This window comes from Apodemus sylvaticus, chromosome 12, assembly GCF_947179515.1.
Source record: "Apodemus sylvaticus chromosome 12, mApoSyl1.1, whole genome shotgun sequence".
NCBI classification, from domain to species: domain Eukaryota; kingdom Metazoa; phylum Chordata; class Mammalia; order Rodentia; family Muridae; genus Apodemus; species Apodemus sylvaticus.
Window position 1 is genome coordinate 34,510,641 of NC_067483.1, and position 18,902 is coordinate 34,529,542.

The 18,902-nt window shown below is 46.3% G+C and overlaps 1 protein-coding gene across 8 annotated transcripts in view; it reads right to left on the bottom strand.

The window, feature by feature from the left end:
• Nucleotides 1–18,902, bottom strand: part of Zranb3 (zinc finger RANBP2-type containing 3) — a 144,825-nt gene that overhangs the window by 2,328 nt on the left and 123,595 nt on the right. For all 8 annotated transcript variants that reach the window (XM_052200483.1, XM_052200485.1, XM_052200490.1 and 5 more), the window contains 6 exons: nt 17,342–17,503; nt 12,244–12,335; nt 9,294–9,395; nt 7,985–8,127; nt 4,722–4,832; nt 3,570–3,966 (listed from right to left, as the gene is read on the bottom strand). In XM_052200483.1, the coding sequence (XP_052056443.1) occupies nt 3,570–3,966; nt 4,722–4,832; nt 7,985–8,127; nt 9,294–9,395; nt 12,244–12,335; nt 17,342–17,503 (1,007 nt within the window). The remainder of the gene's footprint in view (nt 1–3,569; nt 3,967–4,721; nt 4,833–7,984; nt 8,128–9,293; nt 9,396–12,243; nt 12,336–17,341; nt 17,504–18,902) is intronic.

Genomic DNA, 18,902 nt, shown 5'->3' on the forward strand with positions numbered 1-18,902 from the left:
ACCTCATCATGCAGCCAAGGATGACCTTGAACTCTTGATCATCTACTCCCTCCCAAATGCTGGGGTTATGGCCTGCAGCACCATGTGAGGGTCATGCATGCTGGGGATGGAACTCAGGCTCTTGTGTGTGCTAGGCAAGCCCTCTACCAGCTGAGGTGCATCCCTAGTGCTGGCCAGAAATTGTTATTTACCAGTCTCCCAGGTTGTATAGACTGGCGTGGCATGAAATCTCCACAATGAATTTCTATACCTTGCATGTTTGAAATAAACAATGGTAGCTACTTAAAACAGCCAGTGTCTAGGCCGGCCTACATACCCACTTAGCTAGTGATGTCCTATGCTATAAGGAGATGCATCTGAACATTACCTGAGATAGTACAGCCAGTGTACCTCGGGGGTACTGCAGCTGTTTAAACATCAGAGATTAGTATGAAAGCTAGTTTTTATCTTTTTAATCTTGGATAAGAAAGAAATTAGAGTTAATTTCATGAATGCTGGCTACAGGAACCCATGGTTATTTCAACCCTAAAGCAGAAACACAGAGAGACCTCAAAGTGATAGACAGTAGGGTGCTGATACAAAATAGACACATAGACCAATGGAGAACCCCCAAACAGACCCTACAGCCACAGAGCACAATAGAGAACCCCCAAATGGACCCTCACAGCTGTGGACCCCTGGGAAAAAAAGGCAACCTATTCAGTAAATGGTGCTAGCCAAACTGACATGCATAAAGCACTTTTAAGAGAGCATGTAGGGCTCTGTGATGGACCAGTGATCTGATGAATGTGTGACTCCTGAGTAGTGCCCACAGCCAGCTGGGGTAGGGAACCTGATCCGCCGACCTCTGTCACTGCCTGTTTCTCTTCGGGCTTTCTGTTAGAAGATACAGACTGAGTTTTAGAGGCAACTGCAAATGTCATTCTAAATGGCATATCCTTAGGAAAAGTCCACTCAGAGGCGCCTTTTGCAGCCAGCTCTTACCCTCTGAGCAGCTTTAAATGACAGGCTCAGTGGGCCAAAGGACTTTATTGTTCCTGGGCAATGTGTAGCAGATCCCCTGGGGCAGCTCGCACAGGCTGACTGCCTCACCGCAGACATACCCGTTCACTCAGTTTGAGCCTGGTGTTGAGGCATCTTCCCTCAGCACCCCTGGGTGCAACACCTAACCTGTGACAGCTAGTCCTAGACAGGCCACTTTCAGAAGACCCTGGGTCATTTCAGTGCGCATCTTCAGGAGGCCTGCAGGGCCCAGGAGTGTGGGAGCCTGGCTGACTTCTTTCAAGGGCACGTCCTCATCAACTAGGGCAAGGGATAACTCAGAAAGGCCAATAGAGAAAAAAGGCACTTCTCCATAGCCAAGAGATATACTAATTCATCTCTTAAGATTGTTAGCTAGTTCTATTATATAATGTAGCAGGTAAATTAAAATATGTAATTTATTAAAAAATTATATATTTATTTTTCTGTCTGTCTGTCGATCTATCTATCTATGGTCAGGGGATCACTATCTATCTATCTATCTATCTATCTATCTATCTATCTATCTATCATCTATCTACCTATGGTCAGAGAATCACTATCCATCCATCCACCCATCCACCCATCCATCCATGTATGTATGTATGTATGTATGTATGTATGTATGTATGTATGTATGTATCTATCTATCTATCTATCTATCTATCTATCTATCTATCTATCTATGGTCAGGGGATCACTATGTAATGTAGCACTGGCTGTCCTGGAACTCACTGTGTAGACCAGGCTAGCTACAAACTTGCAGAGACACGCTTGCCCTTGCCTCTTGAGTGCTGGAACTAAAGGCACGTGACTAAAAATACACACTTTGTTTAGCTGACAGGAAGTCATCCAATGTGAGCAGGCAGGGATTACTTGGAATTTTTTGATTAAGCACACCACAAAATTAAACATTTTCTTTAAGCTGGAAACTAAATAGTTTTCCTAAGGAGATCACACCTCTGACTGAGCTTTGGGAAGCTGAAAGAATGCTGACAAGATGACGACTTTGCCAGGTACAATAATTAGCCATGAGTTGCCTTATTAAAATCATGTTTTATAATGGGATGACCACACGGCCCTTTCATTGTAAGCTCTATTCTGGGGTTACTCCCTCTGGTGATTTGAATAGGAACTCCCCCTACAATCTCAAATGTTTGAAAGCTTGGCCAGGGGGTGGCACTATTAGGAGGTATGGGCTAGTTGAAGTAAGCGTGGCCTTGTTGGAGGAAGTGTGTCACTGTGGGTGCAGGCCTCAAGGTCTCATATATACCCAGTGTGGCACCCAGTTGCTTCTGCTGCCTGCGGGTCAGATGTAGAACTCTTAGATCCTTCTCCAGCACCATGTCTGCCTGTGTGCTATCATGTTTCCCATCATGATGATAACAGACTAAACCCTCTGACCTGCAAGTCAGGAAAAATGAAATGTTTTCCTTTATCAGAGTTGCCGTGCTTGTGGTGTCTTCACAGCAGTAGAAATCCTCACTAAGACACCCCCTTGCACCCTGTTTAAGATACTAACACACTGGGGGTAGATCTGTGCCAGCAGCACCATGGCGACTGCTGAGGCCGGGTGGTGACAGTGACTCGGCATCCTCTCTAGCCCTGTGCACTTCTGAACACGGTCAGCCCGGACACACTGGGGGTAGATCTGTGAGCTGCTCAGTGTCTGTTTGCAGTCATGCACCACCACTTAATCACTTCTTAAAACAGAGACCAGAATCCAAGCACAGCTCTAGACTGTACAGCCATTAAAGGAAGCTGTCAGGGCCGGAAACAAGTCAGAGAACAGCTGTGGACATGGCGAGGCACAGAACGAAGGAAATGCAATGGAAATGATCTCGTTTCTTTCCCAAATCAACTGTATAAGAAGGGAGGGGGTGCTAGAGACTGAGGGGAGCAGAGGGCATCACAGCGCAATGGAGACACATCTTCATCCTAATTTGAAGAAAATAAGTGAGACAATCCTGGGAGGCAAATGTGCACTTAGCATAATGGAGGAATTGTAAAATTCTCTTAACTGTTGTCATTTGCACTGTGATTATGTTTTTCAAAAGGAATAGCTGAGAGAAGAGAGACAGGGAGGGGAGGGAAGGATCAGAATGAGAGAGAGGCAGAGTTAGAGAGACAAGAGGGAGGGAGGAAGCAGAAAGGAAGGAGGGAGAAGAGGAGAGGAGGGGAGAGGAGAGGAGGGGAGGGGAGGGGAGGGGAGGGGAGGGGAGGGGAGGGGAGGGGAGGGGAGGGGAGGGGAGGGGAGGGGAGGGGAGGGGAGGGGAGGGGAGGGGAGGAGGAGGAGAGGAGAGGAGAGGAGAGGAGAGGAGAGGAGAGGAGAGGAGAGGAGAGGAGAGGAGAGGAGAGGAGAGGAGAGAGGAGAGGAGAGAGGAAGAGAGCGGGGAGAAAAGGAGAGGGAGGAAAGCAAGGAGACGGAAGCCAGCAGCACCATGGCGACTGCTGCGACTGCTGAGGCCGGGCGGTGACGGTGACTCGGCATCCTCTCTAGCCCTGTGCACTTCTGAACACGGTCAGCCCGGACACACTTCACAACACACCTGCTCCAGTGGGAGTTTGGCAGTCCAGGTAGAACCGAGGAGATTCTTCCTCTGACTTTTAGGGGCGTCCCTCATCCGCAGAAAGAGCTCCTGTGCATTCACACCACACAGCTGACACACACCATGTTCTGCTGCAAACACCTGGGCTCTCAGGTAACTGTTATTGGACCGGATCCAGAAGTCCTCCTGACATTTCAGGGAGCAGAACCGTGAGTCCCAGGCGCTGGCTTTGGCTCCTTGCTCGGGCTGGCACGTGGGATGCTGGCAGCGGAGGCAGAGTGGCCTTCCTTCCTTATCCACAGCCTGAATGTAGCCTTTGGATGGGGAGGGCTCAGCAGTGAGGTCAGCTGGGCAGGGATTCAGAGATGGGACACAGGCTCCGTCGAGCTTTCTACAACTGAACAAAATACCACATAGTAATCTGTAATGCTCTGTAGGGAGGGCTCAGCTTTGGTGTTCAGTGGGAGACGAAATGTCTGTAGTCAGTACCACATAGGTCAGCCAACTCGAGAAAAGCCACGCCACAAAGATTAATCTGACACAAGCAGCCTCTTTAAGTCACACTGAGGTGCTTCCCGATAAACACTTCCAGACATCAGACGCTGGACAGTGAGACACACTTGAAATGCTCATTCAAACTACGGAGAAAGGCCCTCACCCTCTGGGTCACGTATCTCCTCAGCCTCAGAGCACTATGGGTTCTTCCTTTTTGCTACGTTACAGGGTGAAGGGACTGTCTCGGAGTGACAGAACAGAATCCTTACTAAATATCAGGCTTCTCTGGGAAACTCCCAAGTTGATTAGATAAAAATTAGAAATGAAACACAACAGGACACATGTTCACTTGATCAGGATCCCAGCCACACCTCGCTATGACCGAGACTGCCAGATGGCAGACGGAGCTCAGGTCCCCTTATATCTTTACCCTGGCTGGTGGCAGGTCACATAGGCTCCTGGTTTCGGGTGTTCCTCATCTTCAGTGTCTAAGATGATGAGTTCATGGGCCTAAGAGTGTTGTTAGAAGGGCCGAAAAGCTATTAAACCCTGCCTCTGTTTTGTGACTGCTAACGTGGCGATCCCATGGAGGCAGTGATCACAGAAAGTGGTGTGTACCTTTGAAGCAGCCATGTGTGAGTACTATTGTACACTTACTTTGTAGAGGTGTCCTGGGTCATGGATCCCTTGGTGATCAGCCGGACGTGGCCCCCATCATTTTTCACCTTATTCATGGAAGCTGTGGCAACATCTTCTTTGGTGATGTATCTAGAACAATTAGATGTTAAGTATATTTTTCTCATATAGGAGTTTCTGGGGGCGCAGATAATGCTCCATGTAGCCACTGGTAAAATGCCTATACTCCAGTAAATAATTCCTCTCCCATGCTTCTTATCCTCAGTAAGTTCATTAGGTCACACACATGAAGGCATGGGTGTACAAGAGAGACCAGTTAGAAAGCTGAAGGGGGGGGGGGTGGCTGGAGAGATGGCTCTGTGGGTAAGAGCACCGACTGTTCTTCCAAAGGTCATGAGTTCAAATCCCAGCACCCACATGGTGGCTCACAACTATCTGTAAAGAGATCTGATGCCCTCTTCTGGTGCGTCTGAAGACAGCTACAGTGTACTTACATATAATGAATAAATCTTAAAAAAAAAAAAAAAAAAAAAAAAAAAGAAAGCTGAAGGGGAGAACTGACACTTTCAAGACTTGTCGTGTCAAGTTGCCAATTTTCATTTTTCATTGTGGTTTGCGACATTCAGGAAAAATGCCAACTCCCAAAAGGATTATGGTCAATCTATCTCAATTATGGCAAACAGAGAAGGAATATGTTACCCACAAAACCAATTTCTGGGTTAAATGCTAGTAGAGACATTTTTGAAAGAACAGCAGTGTGTGCTTTGGAGAGTGGTTCACTGTGACGGATATAATCCTGGGCTCTAGGGAAGAGGGTCAACTATGACAGGGATGCCTTTAAATCAGCCTGGTCTCTGAGAACTCAACTGTTGCTGGTCATCTAAAACTGATGACTTGGAAGCTAGCTGCAAGACTCCAGCTTGGATAAGGCCCAGAGCTGGTGGAGGGTGATCTTGTTGGGGATGTAGTCATTTCTCTTCTGGACTCCCAATATTTAGTACATTTATATTTTCTGTTGTTGTTGTTCTCGAGACATTCTGTGTGTGTGTGTGTGTGTGTGTGTGTGTGTGTGAGAGAGAGAGAGAGAGAGAGAGAGAGAGAGAGACAGAGAGAGAGAGAATATATGTTTGCGAGTGCGAATGCATTTGGAGTACAGGGATTGATAGCAGGTATGCTGTTAGATCACTTTCTACTTTATTTACTAAAAGAGGGTGTGGTGGTTTGAATACGCGTGGCCCATGGGAAGTGGCACCGTTAGGAGGCTGGAGGACGTGTGGCACTATGGAGGTAGGCTTGAAGGCCCTATGCTCAAGCTCTGTCCAGTGAGTAAGGGAACCTCCCCCTGGCTGTCTTCAGATGAAGATGTAGAACTCTCAGCTCCTCTAGCACCATGTCTGCCTGCACGCTGCTGTGCTTCCCGCCATGATGATAATGGACTGAACCTCTGAAGCTGTAAGCCAGCCCCAATTAAATGTTTGTCTTTATAAGAGTTGCCATGGTCATGGTGTCTGTTCACAACAGTGAAACCTAAGACACAGGGTATCTTTCTGAATCTGGAATCTTTGCAGATTTGGCTAGTGTAGCTAGCTAACTGCTCCAGCGACTGCTGTTATTTGTGCCCTGCGTTGACTGCTGGGACTTACGGCAGGCTACCACTTGCCCAGCTTGTATGTGGGTGCTGGAGTAGGAACTTTGGTCCTTAGACAAGCAATTTACACACTGAGCCATGTCTTCAGCCTGACATTTAATATTTTAAAGACAGAATCTAGACCCTACCCCCACCCCACCCCTGTCCCTGTGCATTCGTAGGGAGTGAAGTTTGGTGCTTCTCCCTTATGCCTTCTGGGCTGAGGGTTTCTAAGAGGCTCTTAGATTAGGCTCCTCTGAAGAGTACCCAGGTAGAATGGCAAGGAGGAAGGAGACTCAGCCTGGTGTTCCATGTCTGCTCTCTAGATACGCCTTTATTCCTAATACTGCCACACCCTGAGGCTCCACCACAGGACACCAGTGCTGCTGAGCTGCTGCCCTCTGTGGCTACAAAGGTTTACTTGAAAGACTTTCCTTTCTCTTCCTCTCTGATCAGTCACCAAGGTGTCTATGTGAACCCTGAAGAGCTTTCTTCTCCTTCTTCCATTCCCACGACTGATTTTACATAAGGTAGATGTTAGGATTGTTCTGTAGTTGTTATAATCTATGATGTCTTCAGAAATTGTGACCCTTAGGAGCAAAACTGATCCTTAGGACAGTTACTTTTCCCTTCTGGGAACATGGTGTCAGAGGAGGGAACTAGATCCTCTTAAACTGAAGTTACAGGTGATTGTAAGCTGTTATGTGCTGGGAACCAAACCCAGGTCCCCTGCAAGAGCAGCAAGAGTACTCAACCACTGAGCCAGCTCTCCAGCCTCCTCTTTGCTAACTCAAATGGAGGAAGGTGTATTAGGTAGGTTTGGTACTCTGCTACAGGACAGCTGGCAACTTCCCCGGTACTGTTCACTCCATGCGAAAACCAGGATTATGGTCACAGAGAGGTTCACGGAGGAGAGTGCAGGTGCTTACAAAGTCAAGAATGGATATTAGAAATGGACTCTTGGTGGAGACAGCAGATGAGACATAAATGTGTCACAGTTAGCCTTCATTTTCCAGCCATGGGCCTGACAGTTATTTTACACTCCTGGGAACAGGTAGTGTGTTAAAACAGAACCAACTCTTCTTCTGCAGGGCAGATAAGAGTCCTAGGGCTTGCTCTGAGGCCCTAAGGGTAAAAGGTCTCTAGTTGTTAGTAACTACCTAAGGCTGTTCATTAGGTCACAGGTGTGTTAAGCCCTGCTTCGGGTCTCTCTGTTAATGTGCAGGATTCCAGATGAGCTAAATCCAGACAATCTGCTACCTTCTAGCAGATCTGATTATGTTCACTACATATAGAACTATGTTGCTATAAAATGGCATAACCACTATTTGAAGTCTAATTCTCCCTCCCTCCCTCCCTCCTTCCTTCTCTCTTAAAACAAGGTCTCACGTTGCCCAGACTAGCTTTGAACTCCCCATATAGCTGCAGATGGACTTGGATTCCTGATGCGCATGCCTCCACCACAAGTGTGTCACTGGTTTATTCAGTGCTATGAAGGAACCCAGGGCTTTGTATACGCTAGGCAAGTGCTCCATCAGCACACTACATCCCCAGCATAATTTCCTCCTAATTTACCCACACTTCACTACTGGTTCCACGAGGCGCCTCAGATCTATAGAAATGGCGCTGGGAAACAATCTACAAAGAAAGGGCTTACCTTCTAGTGCTGTTTTCCTTGGCCAGCTGCTTTGTGAGCTCTTCCAAAGCCAGCAGAGGGCTGCAGAAGAGTTGCCCGCTCTTCCTGATAACCCTCTGCTTCATGGCAGTCAGACTGCTCCACTCGCGGACGAACCTCAGAATCTGGCAGAACAAAAATGGCGAGGTCTTAACAGTTCTTGGTGCAGCCTCCTCTGAAGGCCAGGTATGTGCAACACGGGAGAACTGATCTTATGGTATCCCTCAAACAGGTTGAGTCCGGCAGCTAAAGTCTCTCTTCCACTTGACAGTATTTCCATGTGATAAATTGCCTATGTCCAGTTCAATCCCAAGGCCCTAAAGGCACTTCATGTGCTCTGAACACACAGGCACCAGCAGTGAGAATGCCTTCACAGCGACATGAAGAAGGTGTAGACCCCAGCAGCAACCGGGAAAAGCTGCTCTCCGGGGAGCAGGGCCTGTGGGGCCACAGGGGACCGTGCAACTTGTGACACTCACACTGTATTAGATTCCTCAGGATCACAGGTCACGTGCCAGCAGTAAATTTGCTGAGGAACGGTCAGCATGATTGTTCATTATCAATCAGTTACGGGCAACTGGTTCACTGGCTTTAGCTTTATTACCTATGTATGTTTCTATCTAATTATCATCTATCTATGAATCTATCAATCAGCTATGTAGCATATATCTATGTATCAACATATGCATCTATTCAGTCAGTATGTCTCTGAGGGTCAGTATTAATTGATGCCAAGAATATAGCTCCCTGCTACCTGTTCCTTTTCACAGGGTGCAGGTGTCCCCTGAGCAATGCTTCCGTCCCACTATCAGGGTAGTAGAAACCGGAAATAAGCAGGCAGAATCCCCGTGTGCAGTGCCCAGTGAGGTTAAGGCCTTCCTGGCAGCTGCCTGGCCTCCCTGCAGCACGTGGGTCACGTGGGTGGCAACATCCTGGCTCCGGGAATGTGTCATCGTTAGAATTTAACCTTAAGAGATAAGTGTGATTCTGACAGATACATCATAGCTGCTAATCCTATGAATGGGAGTGAGCCCATGTGAGGGTGATTCTGTCTTTAGCAGCAGCAGCAGCAGCAGTACTAGGTGTGATCACTCACCAAGGAAACAGATTCCACATGTATTTTTAGCACCAGTGGAATTTAACAGACACTGACTGAATGGATAAGAATGTAGCCTGCACTCTGACTCCGCAATAAGCCATGAGGTCTTCTTTCATTAAAGTAAAAATCATCTCTACAGTTATGAAAATAATTTTATTTAAAATAAATAAATTTATTTAAAACTCTTCTTACCAGAGAGCGATTCTGTTTTAGTTGAAAGGTTGCTGGTAAGTCTTCCCAAAGGTCTAATTTTATATCCAAAGGAATGAAATTACAGTTCATTGGCTTTCCATCCTGATAACGGATGAGGAGACATTATTAGTGCACTAGTCTGTAGGTACTCGTGACTACTTCATAAGAAAAGTTTAGTTACCACGCAGCAGGACCAGCCTCCTAAAACATAAACTGGGAGGCGAGCTCTAGACAAGGGTGTACCCAACATGTGTGCCCGCAGAGCTGAGGCAAGGGGGAGGCCTTCAGCCTGTACACAGCCCACAGCCCAGGCTTTCCGTTGTCAGCCTGGATGTTTAACTTACTGACCTGACACACTTTTCTACTGCCAACCTTGGAAATGTACATGGAGGAGATGAGAAAGCGTAAACACAGGAGAACAGCATGTCCTTGACAGACAGCAGCACAACCCTCTCCAATTCCCAAGTGATGGTCTTTATAATATTAGAACATTACTCCAATCAAAGAACAGCACTGATGAGCATCTGAATAGCACTTCCCAGATGGGTTGATATTTTTTATTATCCACTGTTATTGGCAGGAGGGGAAGGGAGACAGATATTCTAGAGACTTATTTTAAATTCTGCTTTTCCAACGCCATGTTCCACTGCTGCGCCAGGAAGTCCACGGCCTTCCCCGGGAGAAGAGGGTGGGGCCACGCTGAGGCGTGTCCTCGCTCAGACATGTGCGAATGCCCTTTCCTGTTTAGCAGAGAGGACGGCTGCCATCTGAAGACTCACTAGATCCACAGCATCTTCTCATATTCGAATTCTTAGTTGAACAGAGGCTAGCGGTCCACAGTCTTGTTGGAGGAAGAAAGCTATGGAAGCTTTTATGACGTGCTGTGTGCCCATGTATGTAATTATGTAATTCCAAACCCTGGCTTTGGGATTCTCCTGTCAAAGATCAGTTCTCTTGTGACACTGGCCCGTTACACTTCTGTTACTGACTCCTCCTTTATGCAGCACACTCTTAGGTAGTGACCTAGGGATTTCACAAACTTCTACTAGATGTCCCTCCTAGTGTAAAAAGGTAACCTCTCATTTCCATGCAGTTCCAGCTATGAAGAGTTGTCAGCGGGCCACCCACTAACATCTCTGTTTAGGGACTGCAGTAATGGAATGATGACATTTTACGGCAATGGAATACGTGAACATTTAGAACAACCATAAATACGTCTGCTGTCCGGCCTGCTTCCCCTAATCGACAGGCTCCACAGGGTGGGCTGGGACTCAGGCCCACAAGAGCACTGAGCACTGCCTTGCTTGGTGTCTGGGACGCCATCTCATTGTGGTTCCCACAGTGGATGTTATATAGTGTTGTGGCTTCTGTGCTGAAGGTGGTTTGGTCATAAGCATTTTTTTTCATTTCCTTCCTTCCTTCCCCCTCCCTTCCTTTTGTTTCCTTCTTTCCTTCTTTCCTTCCTTCCTTCTTCCCTCCCTCCCTCCCTCCCTCCCTCCCTCCCTCCCTCCCTCCCTCCCTCCCCCCTCCCTCCCTCTTCCTTCTGTGCTGGATATTAAATTCAGGGCCTTGGGCAGGCTAAGCAGATGCTGTTTCACTGAGCGGCGCCCTCAGCACCGTAAATCACGTTTTAAAAGGCATTCTTTCAGGCTCACAAGATGGCTCCGTGGAAGGGTGCTTGCGGCCGAGCATGCTGAACTAAGTCCGTCCCCCGACTGCATATGCCAGAACTAGAGAATGGAGTCTTAAGACTTGTCTTCTGACCTCCGCATACACCGTGGCACAAATATGTCCCCTATACTAAAGAAATGTAATACTGAAACAATATAAAAAGTATTCTTTAAATAGAATAGAAAATGTAAAATTACAAATATGATTTGTACATCTAAACTTATAAGAAGTACAGAAGTGAATGAACAGGGGCATTTGAAATCGTTGCCAACTTTCCATACTTATATCAGTGTAGAAGGTCGAAGGTTTACAAGACCCTCTCAGAAGGACCACACCATCACAACTATTTTGTAATATTTGGGGGGGGGGGGGGGCATTATCTGCCTGTCAAGCTCTTGATCCCTTATGACTGTGAGCTCTCCTTAGCAGGCTTCATGTGTCTTGCTAAGTGAAGATCATGCTACAGTAGCCCAGGCTGGCCTCAGCCATAGCTCCTCCCGCCTCAGCCTTCCTGGTGCTGGGATTATGGACGTGCGCCATGACACCCTGATGCACCGTCTGTGGCTGAAGCCCGAGAACTGCAGAGAACTGGAGTGTAGCTCTTCTCAGCACAGCACTCCGCTTTAGAAAACACAACTAATGTTAAAAAACACCTGTTGTTTATATAAATGTTAGTATAAAACTGAATAATACGTGACTATTCGAAGTGTCTTCACTTTAATACAGGATGGAGTAAGTATCAGCAAACAGAACCCATATCAACGAGAGCTCGTAGGTCTTCCTCACATTTTCATCACGCGGAAAGCGCCTCAGACTGAAAAGTGTGAACTTGCTAGCCTAGGCTCCTGTAGGAGTCTGAGTGTTCACTCCACAAAGCCTTTCTCTGACACTCAGCACAGAGGGGCTGTGGGAGGTGGGGGAGGGGTGGGTGGAGATGGGGGTGGGGCAGGGTCTTAGGAGGCTATAAAATGTTGCTTCAAATGCTAAGCTCTCTACAGGGATGAGTTGTATCGTTGCAACAAATCCTCCTTACAGTTTACAGCTGAGGAAAGGAAGCCAGAGCAGCTGGATGTGCCTAAGATCACACTAACCGGTAACAGGGACATCAAGGTCTTCTTCCCTGAATTCTTAATGAGTTCACTTTGCCTTGTGTTGTCTTTAGATTTCACACAGGAATCTTCTGACAAGCTATATGGAGGAAAAAACCTGGGTTCCTATCTCACTGTTACGGCTATCCACTGTCTTGTATCTCATGGAACAGGATCTATGTGACACTTACCTTGGTATAGACGTGGATTCGGTCGGTGTTTCTGCTCGCACAAAACAGGAAGGTCTCATGTACTGGCAGAGTGCTTGAGTTATTCAACTGCTCTAATAAAGAAGACAAAGAGATGCTGAAAGGCCTGTCTACTCTGTCTAAATTAGATTATTTGGGGTCTGGAGAGATGGCTCAGCAGCTAAAATAATTTCAGTTCTTTCAGATGAGTTTGATGGCCAATACCCACTTGAATAGCTCACAACTACTTATAACTCCAGCTTCTGGGAATATTATATATACCCTTTTCTAGCCTCTCTGATCATCCACACAAACATGGTGCTCAGACATATAATGAGCTCATATATACACATGCTCAGATACATAAATAAAATAAAATAAAATAGCTTTTTTTTTTTAACTGTTCTTCAGGTTAGAATGATGAAATAGCTATATATATAAAAAACCAGCACACTTGATCAGCAATTCCTGTCTAGACTTGAAATAAGTAACCCCCAAAGTAGGTCTTCTAAGAGCATCAGCATACACAGAAACTGGGGCTTTCTTGGCTAATGACTGAACAAGAAGCAAAGAGATTCAGACTCAGCTGAAAAGATATGAGTTAGTCAGGAGGGACCGTTCCCTAATCCCAGAAGTCATTACCAAACTTGACGGTTTCGAGTCTCCCCTTGGTGCTGAACATACTGCAGCGAGGATTAAACAGTTCCTGTTTGCTTGTCAGCATCAGGACAGTGTTGCTGAGTGCCGCTGGCGTGCCTGGTTCCCCGTGCCTGCTGCCTCACCCACCAGGACATGGTCAGACATACTGATTTCCTCATCACTACTTACAAATATTTTCCTAGTCTCTTCACCCAGAATTCTTCAGGAGAGACAAAAATTATAGAAGCAAGTCTACATAACAGCTAGAGTCAAATAGGCTGAGTGTTAGAGCACTTATTTAGCAAGCCCAAAGACCCTGGGTTGGATCCCCAGTACCACTAAAATCTAACCCCTCAAAAACACAGGTTCAATAATGAACGCAGTTAATGCCTTCTGAACACATTCGGCCTAGGCCCTGTGCTGACTACTGTCTTGAGTACATCTCTCACAAACAAAAAGCACATTTGAACTGGAGGAATCCTTGCACATAAACTTGCTCAAGAGTAAGAGGGGCTCCAGGGTTTGTGCTGTTAAAATGAGGTTACTGTTTTTATTTATGTGTATGTGTGTACGTGTGTGAATTTGTGTGCACTGTGTTCACGCGGATGCCAGCAGAGGTTGGAGAGCACTAGATCCTGAAGTCGAGTTATGGATGCTTGTGAGCCACCTGGCTTGGGTGCTAGGAACCAAAGTCAGGTCACTCCTGGTCACCTGCCGTCTCTCTGGCTGTGGAGCTTACTCTCTTACCTCAGTGTCCGTGACCTCTGAAATGTTCCAGAAGCCCGGCTCTGCTTGCCACTCTACTAGGCAACATCACCAGCATACTAGTTTCTAGTCTAGGCCCTGGCTACGTTACAAATCCAGTTTGTGACTTATTTCTATAAATGAAAAAGAAACAAAACACCCCGAGAACTAGGGAATGAAAGGGAAAGGCAAACATGGTCAGGGCACAGTATGCACACATGGAACCATCATAGTGAAAAGCCACTGGCTTGTACAATTAGGGAGAGTGAATGACTAAAAACCCTCTCTGAGATGAGTGTCTGCTGTTCAGTGATAACAAAGGCAGGTTGCAATCATTATCGCTAGCTGGTAGCTGTGAAGTTGCTGTCTGAGCCCATGTGAGCTCAGTCATGGCTACAATACTACTGTCACTGAAAGCCAAGCATGATGGACATGCGATGTTATTATATGTATTGAATTTACTTAACTCCAAGACTTCTACCTACTTTTCGGTATGGGGCTGGGAGACGGCTATGCAAGTCTGTTGACCTGAGTTCAATCCCTGAAACCTACATAATGATGGAAGGAGAGAACCAACTCCACCAAGTCATCATCTAGCTTCCACGCATGTGCCATGATACACGCATGCCCCTCGGCCATCACACACACAAAAGGATAATAACAATAACAATAATAATAATGTCGGGTGATGGTGGCGCACGCCTGTAATCCCAGCACTCTGGGAGGCAGAGGCAGGCGGATTTCTGAGTTCGAGGCCAGCCTGGTCTACAGACTGAGTTCCAGGACAGCCAGGACTATACAGAGAAACCCTGTCTCGAAAAAAACCAAATAAAAAAAATTAGATTAAAAGCTATTTTTTTAGTATGTTCTGTGATCAAAAGGAGAAAGTATAAATATCAAAAAAACAGGTTACAGAACAGGAGAACACAGGTTTCAAAACAAAGAAGCAAATTCCCAGAAGAATGACTGACCTGTCTCACAAGGAAGCTGCCTTGTGTTTGGTTTGTGGACATGTGCATGTTTTGATATTATATACCGAACAAACAGTTGGAGGCCAAAGACACTGCTGGTCTTTTGTTTGCGGGGCAAACAAAAGTCACAGCCACAGGTGGCATGTTGGGCTTTGGCTAGGGTACTGTGTCACTGTTTAATGAAAGGTGTCTGCAGACACCTCAGGAGAGCGCTTTGTAATCAGTGTGTCTTCATATTTGAAGAACTATGCATTACTGTGTAAAGACAGAAGCCATTCTTTGATGAAAGATATTCATAAGGTCAGTGCCATAGTAGCTGATAGTTCTTGGGGGCCGAGAGCTGCATTATGGGAACATACTGTCTTCAGTGTTTCCACGAAGCATAATTTGATGGTTTGAGACTATAGATGAAGCTGTTGCTGACACAGCGACCCTCCCAGTCTGCGTGTTTCTAGATAGAATGGAACTACAGCTTCAGAAGAGCATGGATCTGTCTGGCTCTAAAAGAGGGAATAGAAAGAAAAAAATACCTTCTTTTTGTTGGTGTCTCATGGAAATCCATGCTTACTGGAAAGATATGTAATGTATTTCTTGGACTTGTTCAGGCTGAGGAGCTGAGAGCTCAAAAAGGAAGAAGCAGGGGCAGGTACAAGGGAAACGCTAGTGCGTCTGCAGTGGATGAGCATACAGATCTGCAGGTTGTGTGGGCTTACTAAAGTAGGTGTGTGTGTGTGTGTGTGTGTGTGTGTGTGTAGGTCAGAGGACCTACTTGCTGGGCACAGCTTTGGTTTTTACAGACAGGATTTCCTGTAGCCCAGGTTGACCTTGGATTCACTACACAGCTGAGAACCTTGAAGGTCTGTTCTCCTGCCTCCACCTCCCAATGTGCACCACCACACCTGGTTCATGTCTATGTTTCGTTCTGAACCAGGCTTTATGCTAGCTAGCAAAGCACTGCACCAAACGAGCCACTTTCCCAGTTCTTATTTGTAGGAACAGGCTCTCAGCTCTGTATCAAGGAGTTAGTGCCCAGCTAGCACCCATTTCCTACCTCAGCAATTCTCAGATTAGTTTAGTGAGCAAGCCCCTCCAGGCCCTAGGCTTCGACGGCCTTGGGGATTGATCTTGCAGTAGGAACAAAGAGACCAGAGACACACAAGACAGTCCCCTGACTGCTGACCAGCCTGTTTATTTAAAGGCTATAAAATCTGATCCAGGCCGCATGCACTCTAGCACACTGTTTGGGAAGACTCTGAGGGAAGGAAAGGGAAGGCTGAGGAGAAAAGACAAGAGAAACCATCGTAGGTTTAAAAATACGCCTCCCTGCTTTGTTTTGAGATAGGGTTTCCCTGTGTAGACCAGGCTGTCCTCAAACTCAGAGATCCACCTGCCTCTGCCTCCTGAGTGCTAGGATTAAAGGTGTGCTTCATCACTGCCAGTTAGGATTTTGTTTTGTTTTTTTTTAAAGATTTATTTTATTTATATGAGTACATTGTAGCTGTCTTCAGACACCAGAAGAGGGCATCAGATCCAATTACAGATGGTTGTGAGCCACCATGTGGTTGCTGGGAATTGAACTCATGACCTCTGGAAGAGCAGTCAGTGCTCATAACCACTGAGACATAAATGAACATTTCATTTTGAAGCTATTTATATCGGTGTTAACAGCGGTTAACACAGAATGTTCTTTGGGGCTCATCTAACAATTTGGGATGGTTTTAAGATGTACACCAACCTGTACATTACTAAGTAGGTCAAAAAAAGAAAACAATCCCATTTTCCTCCTAGCATCTTGCCAGCTGGCCCATGTATAGTTACAGGCTGCCACTTAGTGACCACCACAGCTGTAAGCAACGCAAACACGAACACGCAATAAATAAATACAGCCTCAGCACAAGGGCGGATTCATCTGGTCTCAGGATCTTTTAGTCTCTGTGTAGAATGTGTGTGCCTGCGCCTGAATGCTGGGTTTACAGGTGTGCATGTCACATGGAGTTCTGCACGTGGATGGTGGGGCTCAAACTCCCGAGTCCATGCTTGCAGGGCAGGACCTGTCCCCACGGAACCATCTCCCCAACCCAGTTCAGACAGCCCTGAAACTATGTTCCTTGTTTCTTTAAAAAAAGCAGATTGAGCGTAGTCATGTGAGAGCCTTCACTGTGAAGCAGACAGGAGTTCCGTGGCTGCTGGTTCTCTCTCAGTCTCCTTCCTGTGACCTGATGCTCGCACTGTCAATGAGCTCGCTCGGGTTGGGCAGGGCAACATTTTGGTGGCAATAGCAATTTACTGGTTGTGATGCTATATGGTGTTGACTCCAGCAGAGTATTTAAAGACGGTTCTGAGAAAGGTGGGTGTTTTAACATAGAAGGTAATTAGATAAAGTATCAATCACAAACTTAGTAATAGCATTATGTATTAAGGTATATGGTACTTATTTATTTCGTTAGTTAGTTTTGAAACAGGGTCTCATATAGCCCAGGCTGCCCTCAGATTCACTATGTAACCAAGGATGATCTTGAACTTGAAATCTTCCTGCCTCTTCCTCCTGAGTGCTGGGATTACAAGTTTTTACCACCACAACTGGTTCCTACGGTAGACTGAAGCAGTAGACTCAGGCATGGTAGGTAGCTAAGAACCCTACCAAGTCAGCCACATCCCTATGCCCCACACGGTGATTATCTGAGCACTAGAGATGGAAGCAGGACGCACCAATCCCTGCCTGAGATGGCAGCCTGTCTGCCCCTTACCTTTCAATGTTTCTTCCTCGTTATTAGCCGACTGCTCAGCTCCCGACTGTTCAGAGAGTTGTTCTACACAGCCCAAACTAGCTTGACCATTTTCGGAGGTGTTTTTCTGAGAAGCATCTTCATCATTTTTGTTGTTATACTGAATAATATGGTTGAGGCCAGCTGGAATTACAAAAATACAACAATTTAAATGTAAGAAGCATAGATTTAAATGTCACAGCTCAATTTTATTAAAAAAAAATAAAGTTAACAATGTTTATTCCGACTTACAAGACATTTATCAGGAAGGGACTGTTTGCCTTGCCTCCCGAAGGTTCCCTTCTAAGATGCACAGATACATAAAAATGTAAACAAACAAAGAATGTACCTACAGATGGGGAGAGAGGAGAGAACTGGAGGCAGGGAGGGCAGCTATGATTAAAGGCATATGCAGACACGCCCAGCTGATGGACATTATTAAAGGGTGATTCTGACCGTTCTGCATGTAAAGACTCCAAAGGGCTAGAGCGTGTGTGTGTGTGTGTGTGTGTGTGTGTGTGTGTTGGGGGGGTGCTACTGGGTCTTGGTGGAGCTGCTGATGGCTCTCAATGGCAGCAGCAGACCTAGGCCTTGGCTTAGGGATACAGAGCTTAACAGTTGAGGGGAGGGGAGGAGATCAAGGAACTATTGAGGTTTACTTTTTTAATTTTAAAATTTATTTTCATTTAATGCATGTGATATTTTACCTGCATCTATGTCTTTGCATCATTTGTGTACAGGGTTCATGGAGGCCAGAAGATGGTAACATATCCTCTGCGACTGCAGTTAAAAACTGTTGTGCAGTGAGAACCATGTGGGTGATGGGAATCTGGGTCCTTTAGAAGTCTGGCCCTGACTAGCTTGCTCACCAAAGGTTGATATCTGGTGTCTTCTTCAGTAAATTTCCAGTTTATTTGGGTCTCTCATTGAACCCAGAGTTAACTGATTTGGCTTTGCTGGCTAGCCAGCTGGTAAGTTCCAGAAACCTGTCTGTCTCAACATTCCCAGGGTAGTGATGTATGCTGTGCCTGGCTTCTATGTGGGTGCGAAGATTCAAACTTGGGTTCCCCCACCCCACCCCCAACCACCACCACTAAGACTCAGTCTCTCTGTGTAGCCCGAGCTGCCTTAGCTCACTCTATATACCAAACTCAGAGATCCACCTGCCTCTGACTCCCAACTGCTGGGATCAGAGGCAGTGCCAAGTCTCAAATTTGGATCCTAATGGCGTATGCAGCAAGAGGCTGAATAAGCTATCTCTTCCGCCCTACAAATTCTAGCCAGGACCGTGATAACCTTGAGGATCCCTCTGGGGACCAAATCAGAAATGTTTTGTGGGTTACAGTGGATAAAATCACTCTGGCATTCAGGTCAGAGATACAAAGTTGGGCAATTTCAGCTGCTAGCTGTTAAATAGTATCACTCAGTGTATACGACGTCCTATCTATTTCAAAGCAGCAAAGGCCTGAGCTAGCGGCTTTCACAAACAGCAACGCCCTACATGGCTCCTTTGATGCTTTTGGATTCTACTGTTTCTTCAAGG